Source organism: Rhinolophus sinicus, chromosome 2 (genome assembly GCF_057876585.1).
Source record: "Rhinolophus sinicus isolate RSI-liver-muscle chromosome 2, RSI-T2T, whole genome shotgun sequence".
In the NCBI taxonomy this organism is placed as follows: domain Eukaryota; kingdom Metazoa; phylum Chordata; class Mammalia; order Chiroptera; family Rhinolophidae; genus Rhinolophus; species Rhinolophus sinicus.
Window position 1 is genome coordinate 119153289 of NC_142502.1, and position 12552 is coordinate 119165840.

The 12552-nt window shown below is 45.3% G+C and overlaps 1 protein-coding gene across 6 annotated transcripts in view; it reads left to right on the top strand.

Annotated features, from left to right (window-relative positions):
• TGFBRAP1 (transforming growth factor beta receptor associated protein 1) overlaps positions 1 to 12552 on the top strand; it is a 68382-nt gene that overhangs the window by 792 nt on the left and 55038 nt on the right. For 2 of the 6 annotated variants that reach the window (XM_074332477.2, XM_088795963.1), the window contains exon 2: positions 1416 to 1480. In XM_074332477.2, the coding sequence (XP_074188578.2) occupies positions 1467 to 1480 (14 nt within the window). In that variant the 5' untranslated portion in view covers positions 1416 to 1466. Of the gene's footprint in view, positions 1 to 2; positions 373 to 1415; positions 1481 to 5467; positions 5704 to 12113; positions 12134 to 12552 lie in introns of those variants that run through there. The other 4 variants (XM_074332475.2, XM_074332476.2, XM_074332478.2 and 1 more) reach the window with 4 other exon arrangements.

Consider the following 12552-nt stretch of genomic DNA (forward strand, 5'->3'; position numbering starts at 1 on the left):
GAGGGAAAAAGCGACGTTCACGAAGCCGGCCACGATTGGTCGCGCCTCCTGTGACGTCCAGCGGCAGAGGCCAAAGGGAGTCTCAGGGCAGCCTCGCGGGAAAGGCGGGGAAGACAGACATTACCCTGAATATGGCACTTGCCGCGTCTGATGCTGTCTAGGTTTCCTTTTTTTAACCTATTTATCGTTTGTTTCTTAATCCTCCTTTAATATGATGTAAGGCCAGAGGCTTTAATTCTCGGTGCCTCGCACGTGGTAGGCACTCAAGTGTTTGTTGCCTGAAATAATACTACGTATTAACTTCACGTATGAAAACAGACAGAACGCCGCTGACAACGGCCAAACGTTTGTTACACATTCACTATGTGCCAGGTAATGCATTTTATATGGATTACCTCATTCCTCAGAATGGCCCTATGAGGTGTATGTTACTAAAACTCTTATTTTTCAGGTGATGAAACTGAGGCATTGGTAATTTGCCCAAGATCATAGGTAGGAAGTAGCAAGGTTGACATTCAAGTACATTTTCTCTGCACTTACAAAGAGAATTGGAAAATAAGTGAGATGCTAAATTGAAAATACAATAAAGTTGAGAAGTGTTTTGCAATTTTTCTTAATCATTTATGTATATGATACTTTAGAGATTTCAGACCTGGGCAGAAACTTAAAAGTTACTCAGTTCAGTTCTTCCATTTTAGTGCCGAGGAAGCTACTCTGAAGAAAATTAAATGACTTGTCCAAAGTTGAACAGAATTGTAAAACTGAGCTGAGGTGGCATTTGGATGCTCTTATTTAGAGTTAAGTGTATTAACTTCCTGGTATTAGCATCATAGTATTTCATATCCAAAATGATTTTCATGACAATAGTGAAATCGGTGTGACTGGTATTACTTTGTTGCCGTTTCCTTCACCAAAAGGCACATTGTTTTAGTGGCAAAAGCAGCTGCCTTGCAAAAAGTCGGGGAAAGCTAGACCTCAGTTCAGATTTTGATTTTTAGTTCAAGGTCTCAGTACACTGAGACCTTGTGTGAGTTACTCAGGACTCTCAGCCTCACTCTTGTCAGAAAAATGCTCTGCTAACACCTTCCGTGAAGAATTATCAAAGGATTCTTCTGCCAACTACATTTAGCAGAGTAGGTGCTCAACCGGTAGCTGATTTTAGAAATACTTCATGTCTCCCCTCAGCTTCCTCACCTGTAAAATGGAAATTACACCACCACCTCACAGTGTTGTGAGGTTGGAGCTAAAGTATGAAAAGTGCCTCCTCTGTTGCCTCTAGCTGAGATTTGCAGTAGCCTTTGACTCTCATCAAAGGACAGAAGTGGCAGGATGGTGGTGGAAGTGGGGAAAAAAACTTGAGTTTAACAGTCGGAAAATGTGGTTACAGCTCCTTGCTGTGTTCTGTCTCCTTGTAGTTTTCTGGACCAGTCACCTAACCTGAAACCTCAAGCTCTTCATCAGCAGAAATGTTCTGTGGCAGGTAAGATCGGTGCTTTTTTGCTTCCTGTAGTTCCCAGTTTAAAACTAAATCCATTAAGATAATTCTAGGTGCCCCTGAAGCTAAAACCTCTGTATAGAGGGAGTATCCCTATGAGGCAGAAAAAAAAAAAAAATCAAGATGCAGAGAGGAGGAAGTAGATTAAGATTCTAATACCCCTTCCGCTCTAAGAGAAGGAGATACTTTGGGAACGCCTGTCCCTTAACTCCACTCTGAACAGAGCTTTGGAGAGTGCAGCCTTGGGGTATTTGCAGTCTGTTAACTGTATTTAGTCAGCATTTCTAAGGTAGGAATTTGGGGTGGGGGGTGGAATTTGCATTTCTAACAAGTTCTGAAGTGATGTTTCAAATATGTCTAGGTAGAAGGGCCACCTCACAGAGATTTCTGCCACATCATAGGAAGCCACAGACGTCCTTGACCCTCAAGCCAGGCAGTCACCATGATTGGAAGGGCCAGGCCCGTCAGGACTGAGACCAAAAGACTGAAAACCAACACCAGAGTGGACAAAGAACATCTTAGAATCCTTTTGGGGACCAGTGGTGCAAAGATCTGATGTCTCCTGCTTCTCATTTTGGCACTTCAGAAATTGCCTAACCTAGGCCTCCGTTGATAAGATTATTGTTACTGCAGCCAAGTAGGGTCTTAAAATAGAAATAATGCTCACAGAAAACAAAACTTCTATTTGTTACACACTTAAGTTGTAGATGGAAGTTTATTATCTATGAGTGTTACACAGTAACCATAAATTTTTAAGTTCAGTCTGAGAGTTTTCCCTTCACTCAAAGATCGTGGGGTTTTATTCGTTAACGTGTTTATTTGGTACCTATAGTTGACAAGAACAAAGCTGAGGGAAACCAGCAGACAGCCTTGCCTGGCATCCATCATCACCTCATTAGGTTACGAGTTCCACCAGGACAGGGCCATATATTTCCCTTGAATCTCCCACTTGGTCACTGGCATGCACAGTGCTTGCACTTAGTAGGTACTTAATAAATGTTTTTGAATGAATCATAAAATGTATACTGAGAACTTTGAGTGTTGATTCCTTTCTTAGTGTAATATTTAAGGTACTTGTTACAAATATTGTCAAAAATATATCTGAGCATAATTCAAACAGCTTCAAAGTGAATGTAATAATTTAAAAAATATTTCACATCTTAGACCCGCGTTTTTAGCTATTTGGAGCCACAGTTCTGCTTTGAGTTTCAAATAACTACCATAATAATAATTGATTATATTTTTTATTATTGTCCTTTCTCATTCTTTTTACAATCATATCATCATAAAGATGCATTCACAGACTTAAACACCCTACCAGCTTTCTTGTAAAACCCATCTCATAGGACACTTGTTTCATGAGTTCCTTGAAACTGTCTCTTATATCTTTGGGTTCTCAGCACCAAGCACAGTGCCTGGTATACAGTATAAGAACAATGTGTGCTGAATGAATATGAATAAACCTTTCCAGATCCTCAGGCACTTCCTAACTGAGGTCTCTCCTGTCACCTAAGATCTGGTTAGGAGGGTAGTTCTTCCACATACCCCACTAAAGCAGTGGTTCTCAAAATTGAGTGAGCTTTAAGTTAAAGTCATCTAAAGAGCTTGTAAAAAACAGTGTGCTGGGCCCCACCCCCAAGTTTCTGACTTAAGAAATGTGGAGTGTGGGCAGGCGGATTTGCATTTCTAACAAGTTCCAAGGTGATGTTGGTACTGCTAACTGTAGTCGCACCACTGAACTGCTTGAGGGCAGGGCCTGTGTCCTCCTTGTTTTAGTATCCCCAGCAGCTTCTACCGTAGGACCTGGTACCTAGGAGCTCTTCAAGAAATAGTTGATTTGATTAACAGTTTAAGAAGTATATTTTACTGAATCTAGATTACAAGTCTATGAATATATGTGTATATATCATTAAATGATAATACATATAAGAGCTCTTAAAACATGGCCCGTATTAAGCTATGTTTACTAAAAATAATAAATCTAACCTTTGTTTAACCTCATCTTCTAAAATAATACCCAAACTAGATGTTACTTTTAACAAGAGAACTTATAAATTAAAGTAACAGAATCTTAGCATTTAAAAGCCTTTTTTAAAGATAACAGTTTATTAATATTGAGTATCAGGAATTTGAAAAATTGGTTGAGTGCTTCCTACGTGCAGATAGATACTGCGAGAACAAGATAGACACATTCGTCCTAAAGAGCCTACAACCAGTGAGGAACTTTAAGTATGAGTATGTGTAAGTGTGAGGATGTTAAGTTTGGGGAGTAGATGGCCACTATAAAGCATTCGGTTGTATTTATTCAATCTTCATTAATCTATTAGAATACATCTTTTTTTATATTCTGTAAGATACTTTTGACATGCTTAATGTGGACCCAAGGGATATTTAATAAATGTTTAAAAGTTAACAACTTTGAGGCTGGCCCGGTGGCTCAGGTGGTTGGAGCTCCGTGCTCCTAACTCCGAAGGCTGCTTGTTCGATTCCCACATGGGCCAGTGGGCTCTCAACCACAAGGTTGTCGGTTCAACTCCTCGAGTCCCACAAGGGATGGTGGGCTCTGCCCCCTGCGACTGAGATTGAACACGGCACCTTGAGCTGAGCTGCCGCTGAGCTCCCGGATGGCTCAGTTGGTTGGAGCACATCCTCTCAACCACAAGGTTGCCCGTTCGACGCCTGATAGGGATGATGGGCTGCGCCCCCTGCAACTAGCAGTGGCAACTGGACCTGGAGCTGAGCTGTGCACTCCACAACTAAGATTAAAAGGACAACAACTTAACTTGGAAAAAAGTCCTGGAAGTACACACTGCTTCCCAACAAAGTCGTGTTCCCCTTCCCCAATAAAATCTTTAAAAAAAACAGTTAACAACTTTGAAAAACATATGACTTTGATATTTCTTCTTAAATATAATCAATCAAAACAATATAAGGAATTTAGAATTAGCCCTGGGGCAAATATTCCCACACCTATGGAATAATTACAGATGCCTCTCACATATGAAATAGACTTCTCAGAAAGTTCCAGGAAAAACAAATGTTTCTAGATGGGATAATGTGCACATGTGGAGCTTGCCATCTTAAAAATCCTATGGTAAATCCTTTCATAAAGGAAATAATTATTTCCAAAGTATCTTCCCTCTTTTTTTGTTAATACACATTTTTTACTCCTAGATTGATTAAAGCAGAATACAAATGTTGTTCCATAAACTATTCAATCAATAGAACTTAATTTTATTTATATAAAAAATTCACTGTTGTTGAATTCTGGGTTCTTATCTTTGCTCTGTTCTTACTACCAGGGAATTTGGGATAAGTCATTCACTTCTTTTTGCCTGTCACTCATCTGTAAAATGGAGAAATTAATAGTGCCTACTTCATAAGGACAGAGAGAGGCTTAAATGAGATCATTGCTGTAAGGCTCTTAGCCCAGTGTCAGGCAATCAGTAGATGTCACCTGTGACTAATCTTGTACAGTTCTCTGTACCCTGCAAATGTGGCTTTTAGGCCCCTCTGGTCAGTGATTAGCTGCTCAACAATACATTTCAGTGCCATAAGAAACACCCCAGCAAGATTTTGTCAGTCAGATGGTAGCCTGGTCAAGCATTTCCCAGGACTGATTGATTGGTGGGTGGGTGGGTGGGTGGTTGGTTGGTTGGTTGATTCATTCAGCAGCTTTTTCCCGGGTCCTACACTACATCTAGCCTGTTTTGATGTTAGATATAGGAGTGGTGAGCAAATCATACAAGGCCCGTGTTTTCATGAAGCTCTACGTGCCGGTGGGGGAAGAGGAAATACACTAATAACAATCACTGCTAACACTTCATGAGCACCTACCCTGTGCCAGTCAGCGTTCTAAGTCCTTTACAGGAATTAACTCATTTATCGGACCGCCCCACGAGGCAGGCGCTATTGTGATCCTTTAGTCTAAGGGAAACTGAAGCTAAGAGGGGAGCTCCACTGGGCGCTGGGCCAGGAGTGTGGTTTCTAACAGCCTAGGGACGTCCCGACGGTCGTGGGGCGCGGGGACCAACGCGCTCCCGCCCTCCCGCCGCCCGGCGGCCGCCCCACGTGACGGGAAGCGACGGCGGCGGCGGCGGCGGAGCCGGACCAGCCCAAGAGCCGCGGCCGGGAGCGGGCGGCGGGCGGCTGGGGGCCCCAGGCCGCAGGGCCGGCGCGACGGTAGAGGCCGGCGCTGCGCCGCGCGGGTGAGTGCGGAGGGCGGTGGGGTGCCGGGGCACGGGGCGCCGGCAGGAGCGCGCGGAAAAGGGGGCTGGAGGGCGGGGCCCCGTGGAGGTGGGAGGGCGAGCGAGTGGGTGCCTGGGGGGTCGTGAGTAGGCAGGTTAGTGTGTGCGGGCAGGAATGTGGGGGGAGAGTGCCTGTCAAATCGAAGACAGGTGTGCAAGTGTGTGTGGGGGGGTCGGGGGTCGGTGCACAAGTGTGCACATGTGTGTGGGCTGGGGCAGGTGTGCCCGAGCCTGGGATCCGCGGTGTGGTCGTTGTGGCGTTGAGGAGGGAGTGGGTGCGGAGTGGGCGTGTGTTTTGGGCAGGGGAAGATCAGAGACCTCGTCCTTGAATTGAGGTAGGCGTTTAGTTTTCTGGAGGGAAGAGCAGGGAGGACTACACCCTTGTGCCCCTTGCCCTTCCACCCCTTGTATGGAACGGTTTTGTCGCTATAATTGATGTTTCCTGGAGCTGTTGGGATTTGAGAGCTCAAATTTCGGGTCGCGTTCGGGCCTGACTTGTTGCCCTGAACTGGGAGACTATGTAGGGTGTGTTGAGGAGGGCAGAGACCCGGCCGGTTCCCAGCCCCCTTCAGCAGGGCCTGGAGCTGCCACCCCCTGCGATTTGCCTTTTCCCTAGCCTTCTGTTGGGGCAGGTGCAAGTTGGGTTTCCAGTTTGCCTCCCTCTGTGTTATATGGGGATAACTCTAAAGACAGAAGCTGTCCTTTGTCGCCTCCAGTTGTCTGCACCTATCATTGCTTCCACCCATGGACTATTGAGCAACCCTCACAAAGCCCCCCAGGCTGTTCTGGGCGCTGTCTGGCTGCTGGAAATGGGGATTCACACAGTGCTTCTTAATGCAAATGACTGTGTGGGGTGCTGGGGTCAAAACATGTCAGAGCGGGGTTTAATCCATGGTGAAGTGCTGGTGGGCAGGCACCTGTCTTCCGGAGGGAAGGCCCAGCCAGAAGGCACTGAGAGAAGTGTGTGAGGAGCCTTGGCAGCGTGAGCGGGCTTACCTGAAGTCCGAACTCACCACGTGGAGGGGCCTGTGGGTGCCCACTACGCTCTCCTCTGGACCTGCTTCTCTGGTGCTCAGCCGGAAACTGGTGGAGAACTGAGGGCTCCCAGCGCTCTGGTCAGATAGGAAGAAACATCTAGCCAGCTGCTTCCTTTTTCTTTCCATTTCTGCCAACCAAGCAGTCTGGCAGTCATTGGAGCAGCTTCTTTGGTGTGTAGCCCTAGAAAGAACCCTGACCAGATCCCCTGGGAGCCTGTCTAGAACTAGCCCTTCCAGGGCCCAGTGCATCTAAGAAATGGGGGCAGTGCTGCTCCATGGTGATGAGCATGGAATTGTGGGTTCAAATCCTGCCCCCGCCGGTGTTCCCCAACTCAGTTGAAATCCGCTTTTTGACTGCTCCAAAACTTAACTACAGTCAGTCATCGTCCCTGGGTATCTACCAGGGATTTGTTCCAGGACCCCCGTGGATACCGGATCCTCAAGTCCCTTATATACAAGGGCTTAGACCCATGAATACGATTGGCCCTCCTTATCTGCGGTTTCCCACCTACGCATCAAAAATACTGTTTTCTGTCCACAGTTAGGTGAATCCATGGATTTGTAACCCGGGTTTACACAGGGCCGAGTGTGTATTTATTGAAAAAAATCCTTGTGTTAGTGGACCTGCGCAGTCCAAACGCATGTTGTTGTTCAATGGTCAGCTGTAATTGTTAACCCAATGAATGCTTCTCTCTAGAGTTCGACTCCTCTTGGGACCTGATCCCAATTTGCTGTACGCGTTACAGTGTATACATTTTACTAAGAAATTGAGTGATACCTTTTCCCCTTTTCCCCTCCACAGTCCACCCTGAGCAGCAGAACTCTGATCCTGTAGTTGGAGGTGGGGGATGTTATCCACCACTGCAGGCTCCTAGGACACTTCAGCCTCTGCCTAAACCCCAGTGACAGATTTGTAAGGGCCCATTCTCCTATTAGGCAGCTCCAGCTGACAAGTTTTAACAACACAGAGCTCACTGTTTTAAAAAGGCTAAATTTTCTAGGCCTTATTTGTAGCTAGCATTTCTGTTTAGGGAAAAAAAAAAGTTGTTGTTATGGCTAATTTCTTCATGCTAATATTAAACATTTGTGATCCTTTAAGAAAACTTGAGGAAATTTTACTTAATGGGTTAAGCATCTTTATCTTTGATTCCAATTCTCATTAGAAATACATTAGTCATTTGTGGGGGCCAGGTGTTTGGATACTGCCGAATAATTTGGCCCATACTTTACAACTCATCTCCTCTGTGGCAAACCTGATCCATTTTTCTTTATTAAAAAAAAACGTAACTACTAAATGAATGTAGAAGTAACAGTTTCATCTGGGGCCATCCCAGATGAGTCTGAGTGCTTTGTGAAGTCTTGCAAGGGATTTGGAACCAAGATCTTTTCTTGATAGTCAAGTAGCTGCTGTTGAGTAAATTAAAGATTCAAGAAAAACAATGTATGTGAAAGGACAATTGCCTAGGATCCACTAGGCACTGGATAATTCCTTGTGGTTGTTTAAAGGTCCAGTACTGAGGAAGATGTCATAAAGGAAATGCCCTAGATGCTCATACTCCCGCTCTGCTTCTCTGCCACCTTTCCCTGCCCTTCCCAAAGCCTTTCCTCAGTGATGACTGTCGATGTGACTATTACAGGATGTATATGATATACATAGATAGACACACTATATGCATGTAGATGTGTCTATGTATACACTTATGTATATATATTTACACATATATTTAAATAATCTAGATAGTATTACCCAGGGAAAGGATAAAAACTATGACTAGTCACATCTAGGTATGTACCAGAATAATATTAAGATGAAGATGACAAGTTAGATGTTACACCTTAATTGTATTTTTTTCCTTCCTTCTTAACATACTCTCTCAGGTCGTGGAAACAGTTTTATTATGCTATAACTTGTCTTCTGCTGTCTCTGTCACATGAGCACGAAAGATAACATTGAATGTTTGTCAGGTAGCATCCTAATTTTCAAAAGTGGGACAAGCTGTCTGTGGTACAAGTCAGTAAATTGGTTGTGGATTCCTGGAAAATTTCAGGATTGAGCCATGGAGCAGATGGCTATGAAAAGTTAGAGAAGAGCCTGGGACCAGCGTGGGGTGCGGTTCCATAACAACAGCGTGTGTCACATAAACATATATCCTGTTTTGATAAAATTACAAGGTTAGTGGAGAAGTGTGTGAGTGTATCATTCTGTATCTGAAATTTAGCAGGGCAGTACTGACGCTGAACCCCATTTAGTGAGAAGCATTTATTTGTGACAAAGGTTGTGTAGGGGGCAGAGGGCAGGAGCAAGCCATTTTGGAAACAGAGAAACCTACGTATGAGGGAAGAGAATAGGATGCCTTCTCTAGACTCAGTATGGGAAGGCCAGGGCCCTACTGGTAACAAGAGGCCCTTAGGAGGTGTTACAGCAGGACACTCATATCACAGTGGTATCCTGTTTAGAGTCGTCGCTTTCTTCTAAGCGAGCATCTGAAATCACACTTGCCCCCTTCGGTCAGTAGAGTGGAAGAATATAGCCTTGGAGTCAGAAACAGAAACTGGTTGGAGTCTCTGTTTCATCAGCTGATAGCTTTGTAACCTTGAGCAAGCGACCAAAAATCTGTGTGTCCACCTCTCAGAGTAGTGTGAGAATGAAAGGAAATAATTTATAGCAAGTACACAGTATCCCACCAAACCCAGTGCTCAGGGGCTCTCGAAAGGCGGCCATCGAGGCATCGGCCACAGTCACTGGGTGCCCATCCTTCGTCCAGACTTGGAGCAGCCTCTGTCCCTGGGCAGCCAGGTGGCTCCATGCTTAAGGGCGTGTGCACCTGAGACAAGCTGTCTAGGCTGGGATCTCACTTCTCCATGGTTATTCAGCCTTTTGAAACCTCTATTTCCTCCATTTCCTCCCTTGCAGAATGGAATTATGATACTACTCGCCTCATAAGTTTGCTGTGAGCGTAAAGAGAGCATTTAATGTGGAGCCTGGCATATACTGAGCCTTCCAGAAGTCTTAGCTCCTCTACCATAGTGTTATTACTACCCTGTCCTCCAAAGGAGCTGGAAAATGCTACAGGGGAAGCATGGCGAGTCCTGATTCCTATTTCACAAAGAGGTGACGGGCCCAGAGGCTCTAAGTGACTTGCCCAAGATCGTAAGCGGTTGGCCAAGCTGCTAGAGCTCAGGATCCCCAGGTCAATATTGAGAAGGTCTGCTTTGCACCATGCCGCCTTCAGCACTGTTCACCGTGTGGCCCAGGTTAGCTCCGGGGTCTTGAACCTGACAGAGAGAGGGAAGGCATTTAGAGAGCCTCGTCTCTGCTCTTTCTTAGCTTCTCTTGCCCAAAGCCCTACTGCTGGCCATCAGAGCCCCTCACCTGCCTGCTTTTCCTGAAGTTTGCAGTATATCAGATTTTGGACTCCGCAGGAGTCAGCTCACATGTACCCCAACCCAATCTGAATTCGTCTATGAGAAGTCTTCAATGAGCATAAGTCCCAAAGTCTCCTCTTGGAAATTCATTCTCAGGAGAAAAAACTTAATTTGTACATATTATTCATGTCTGTAATTTGAAGCTAGAACACTAAATTGAGAAAAATCACCTCCAAAAGTAACTGTGAAAAAAAGATGGTGCAATGGCCCCAGCATCCCGAGGCCCTAAGGGGCATTCTGTTGGGCTGCTGGTCACTGCCTGTTCCATTTTCTCTCTTTCAGGTACTGACACTCAGATCATTCTGAGTGTCTCCTTTCCTGATAGATTACACTAAGGCAAGGGCATAAACCAACAACTGTGATTACATTGATCTTTGTATTTTACCTTTTGAAGTAGCTTTGGGCTTACTAAAGAGATGAAAAATAATAGAGCTCGCATAAACTCTACTCAGCTTCCCCCTTTGACATCTTGTATGACCACAATATAGTGATCAGAACTAATAAGTGAGTATCAGTACTGTTAACCAAACTACAGACTGCGTTCGATTTCACCAGTTTTTCCACTAACGTCCTTTCTATCCCACAATCCTGTTTCTGATCCAGTTTCCCCACGTCGCATTTAGTCGTCCTGTCTCCTGGGTCTCTAACCTGTGACAGTTTCTCAGTCTCTCCTCTTTTTTCATGACCTTAACACTCTTGAGGAGAGTCAGGGATTTTGTAGAATGTCCCTCAGTTTGGGATACTCTGGCGTTTTCTCATGATTGGGTTGTGGTGACTTTTTTTCCCCCCCAATAATACCACAGTGGTGACATGACTCGATTACGTTTGAATTTAATGTTGGGCTCCACTCTGTGTCCCTCTGAAGCAGCAGGAGCAACTGGGATGAGACTTCCCTGGTTCTCAGGAAGTTCGCTGGTGCCCAGGCCCCAGTAAGCAATTCTCCCTCCCCGTGTCCCCCACCCCCCTGCGACCTGGGACATAAATGTCCTCTTGTTCCCTGTTATGTTTCTCTGTTGTTTCCACATGCCCAGTCCCCTAATTACTCTGTTATGTTACCTTGAGGATTTAGGATCTTTTTCTGAGGCGCCAACGGCAGCTGGAAAAACAAAAATGTCAAGCCTTCTTGAACACACACACTCAAATTATGTTTGTGACCACACAGCCTGTAAGTTGTATCAAACCTCATCTGACTTTAGAGAGGCCGCTAAAGTAGTTCCTACTTTTTTTTTTTTATCTTGAGATGATGTCGATGGTAGTTACAGTGTCAATTTATATCCTCAGAAGAGAGCTAATTGGCCTCCAAATCACCAAAATTCATCTTTTAGGTGCTAACTAAAGTTTGAGATGCTGATGGGGTTTTATGAAGTGTGTTAATTCTGCAGGCTGTGAAGGTGATTGTCAGAGAGCCAGTGAAGTCCCCTACAGGAATTGGAGGTGTTTAGCAGTTTGATTTTTGTAGAGGATGTCGATACATTTTCTTTGGCTAATTTAGCGCGAAGAGCATCTAAAGGTAGCTGCAATGAAAGAACTTTTGCTAGCAGTGTTTGCCTTTTCCCACACACTAAAGAATTTTGAGTCTGATTGGGCTATTCATTCAGTCAGGAACATAGCATAGGCCAAAGGGAAAAATACATCCAGTCATACCTCTACCTGTCCTGCTCGATACCTGTGACATTGTGGCCAGGAGAGGGAAGATGAGTGTGGGGGTGGGCCAGTGTCAGGGAGGAGGACAGGAAGATCAGAGTGTGTGCTCACTGCCACGGGGATGCAAAAGCAGAGGTGGGACACTGGACAGCATGTCTCTTAGTAACTGCCGACACCATTTCTGCTTTATTATAAGCTGACGTGAGCCAGGCTGATGCGAACACCTGCCCAAACCCAGCTGAGTCCTCCACCTGACTTCTGGGCTGTCCCCATCCAGGCATCAGGTCAGTCCCTTCACTGGGACCACTAGAAAACTGGCCCCTGAACTGGCTTCTAAGTTTTCCTCCCTTAAACGTCATTCAGGAGCGGCCTAAAACAACATGGGGAGTAATGCAAGGCGTCCTGCCGTGCTGCAGAGCGCTCCTTTCTGGCTCCTCCCCTTCCCCTGATGAGTTCCCTCAGCTCTGTCCTCTGCACTTCAGCGTTTTCTCCTGATCATATGGGGCCAACACTGGGACCCGGCGACCTGGAGCTGAAAGGAACCGAAGACACTTGGGAGGGCCTGTGTTCTCCCCCAGCCTTTCCCAAGAGTGTAAGAATGTATGACAACTTTTGTTAATTGCCTTAGAGGTTTGTTTTTTAGCACCGATATTTTCAGTTTTCTTGAAGATGTTCCCCTGTAGTGGATATTGGTATCGGTCTG